General features: G+C 59.1%; 1 protein-coding gene across 1 annotated transcript in view; it reads right to left on the reverse strand.

The window, feature by feature from the left end:
* The window catches only part of EMH_0081730 (uncharacterized protein), a gene marked incomplete at both ends in the record, with an annotated part of 2,343 nt that extends 1,775 nt beyond the window's left edge, over positions 1-568 (reverse strand). Inside the window, one exon of the mRNA XM_013500423.1 lies at positions 51-568. Within this exon, the coding sequence (XP_013355877.1) occupies positions 51-568 (518 nt within the window). The remainder of the gene's footprint in view (positions 1-50) is intronic.
* Positions 569-841: the final 273 nt, after the last annotated feature.

The raw sequence follows: 841 nt of genomic DNA on the forward strand, positions 1-841 counted from the left end.
TGCTGCTGAGGACTCCTGCTAGTCCCCTGCTGTTGCAGTCTATTTCCAACCTGCTGTGGAAGGCAGCAGCAACATGCAGCAGCTGCTGCTGCAGGGCGCGGTGCTGCTGCTGCTGCTGCTGCTGCTGCTGCAGGTGTTGCTGCTGCGCCTCCTCTCGGTGTAAGGATCCTTCTCCTACAACTGCAGCAGCAGCAGCAGCAGCGGTTGCTGCTGCTGCTGCTGCTGCTTCTGTCTGTTGAGGAGCAGCAACGAAGCCAGCGAGGATAGACAAGATGTATGCTGCTGCTGCTGCTGCTGCTGCTCCTACTGTTTCTGCTGCAGCAACAACACCCACAAGCCGCAGCAGCAGCAGCAGCGCATCCGGGGCCTCCATGGCTAGGTCTTCTCCTCTGTGCAGCAGCAGCAGCAGCAGGTCCTGCAGCAGCTGCAGCAGAATCTCTTGCTGCTGCTGCTGACACTCCGCTGCTGCTGCTGCTGCCTGCATGCAGCCGCTGCCTTGTGCTGTTGACAGCAGCTCAGACAGCAGCAGCAAGCCCCCCTGGATTTGCATCCTCTCATCAATACTCATATACTTCTTGCTGCTGCTGCTGCTGCTGCTGCTGCTGCTGCTTGTGCTGCTGCGGCTGCCGTTGCTGCTGCTGCTGCTGCTGCTGCTGCAGTCTTTTACTGCTGATGAGAGCCAAGGAAGGCATGCAAAAAGAGCAGACAAACATTCAACGCTGCTGCTGCTGCTGCTGCTGCTGCTGAGTAAAGTGTCAGCAGCAGCAGCAGCAGCAGCACATGGCGTTTGATCCCCCAGTCTCTGCTGCTGCTGCTGCTGCTGCTGCTGCTGCTGCTGCTG

Source organism: Eimeria mitis, genomic scaffold (genome assembly GCF_000499745.2).
Source record: "Eimeria mitis Houghton genomic scaffold, Emh_scaff5384, whole genome shotgun sequence".
Taxonomy (NCBI): domain Eukaryota; phylum Apicomplexa; class Conoidasida; order Eucoccidiorida; family Eimeriidae; genus Eimeria; species Eimeria mitis.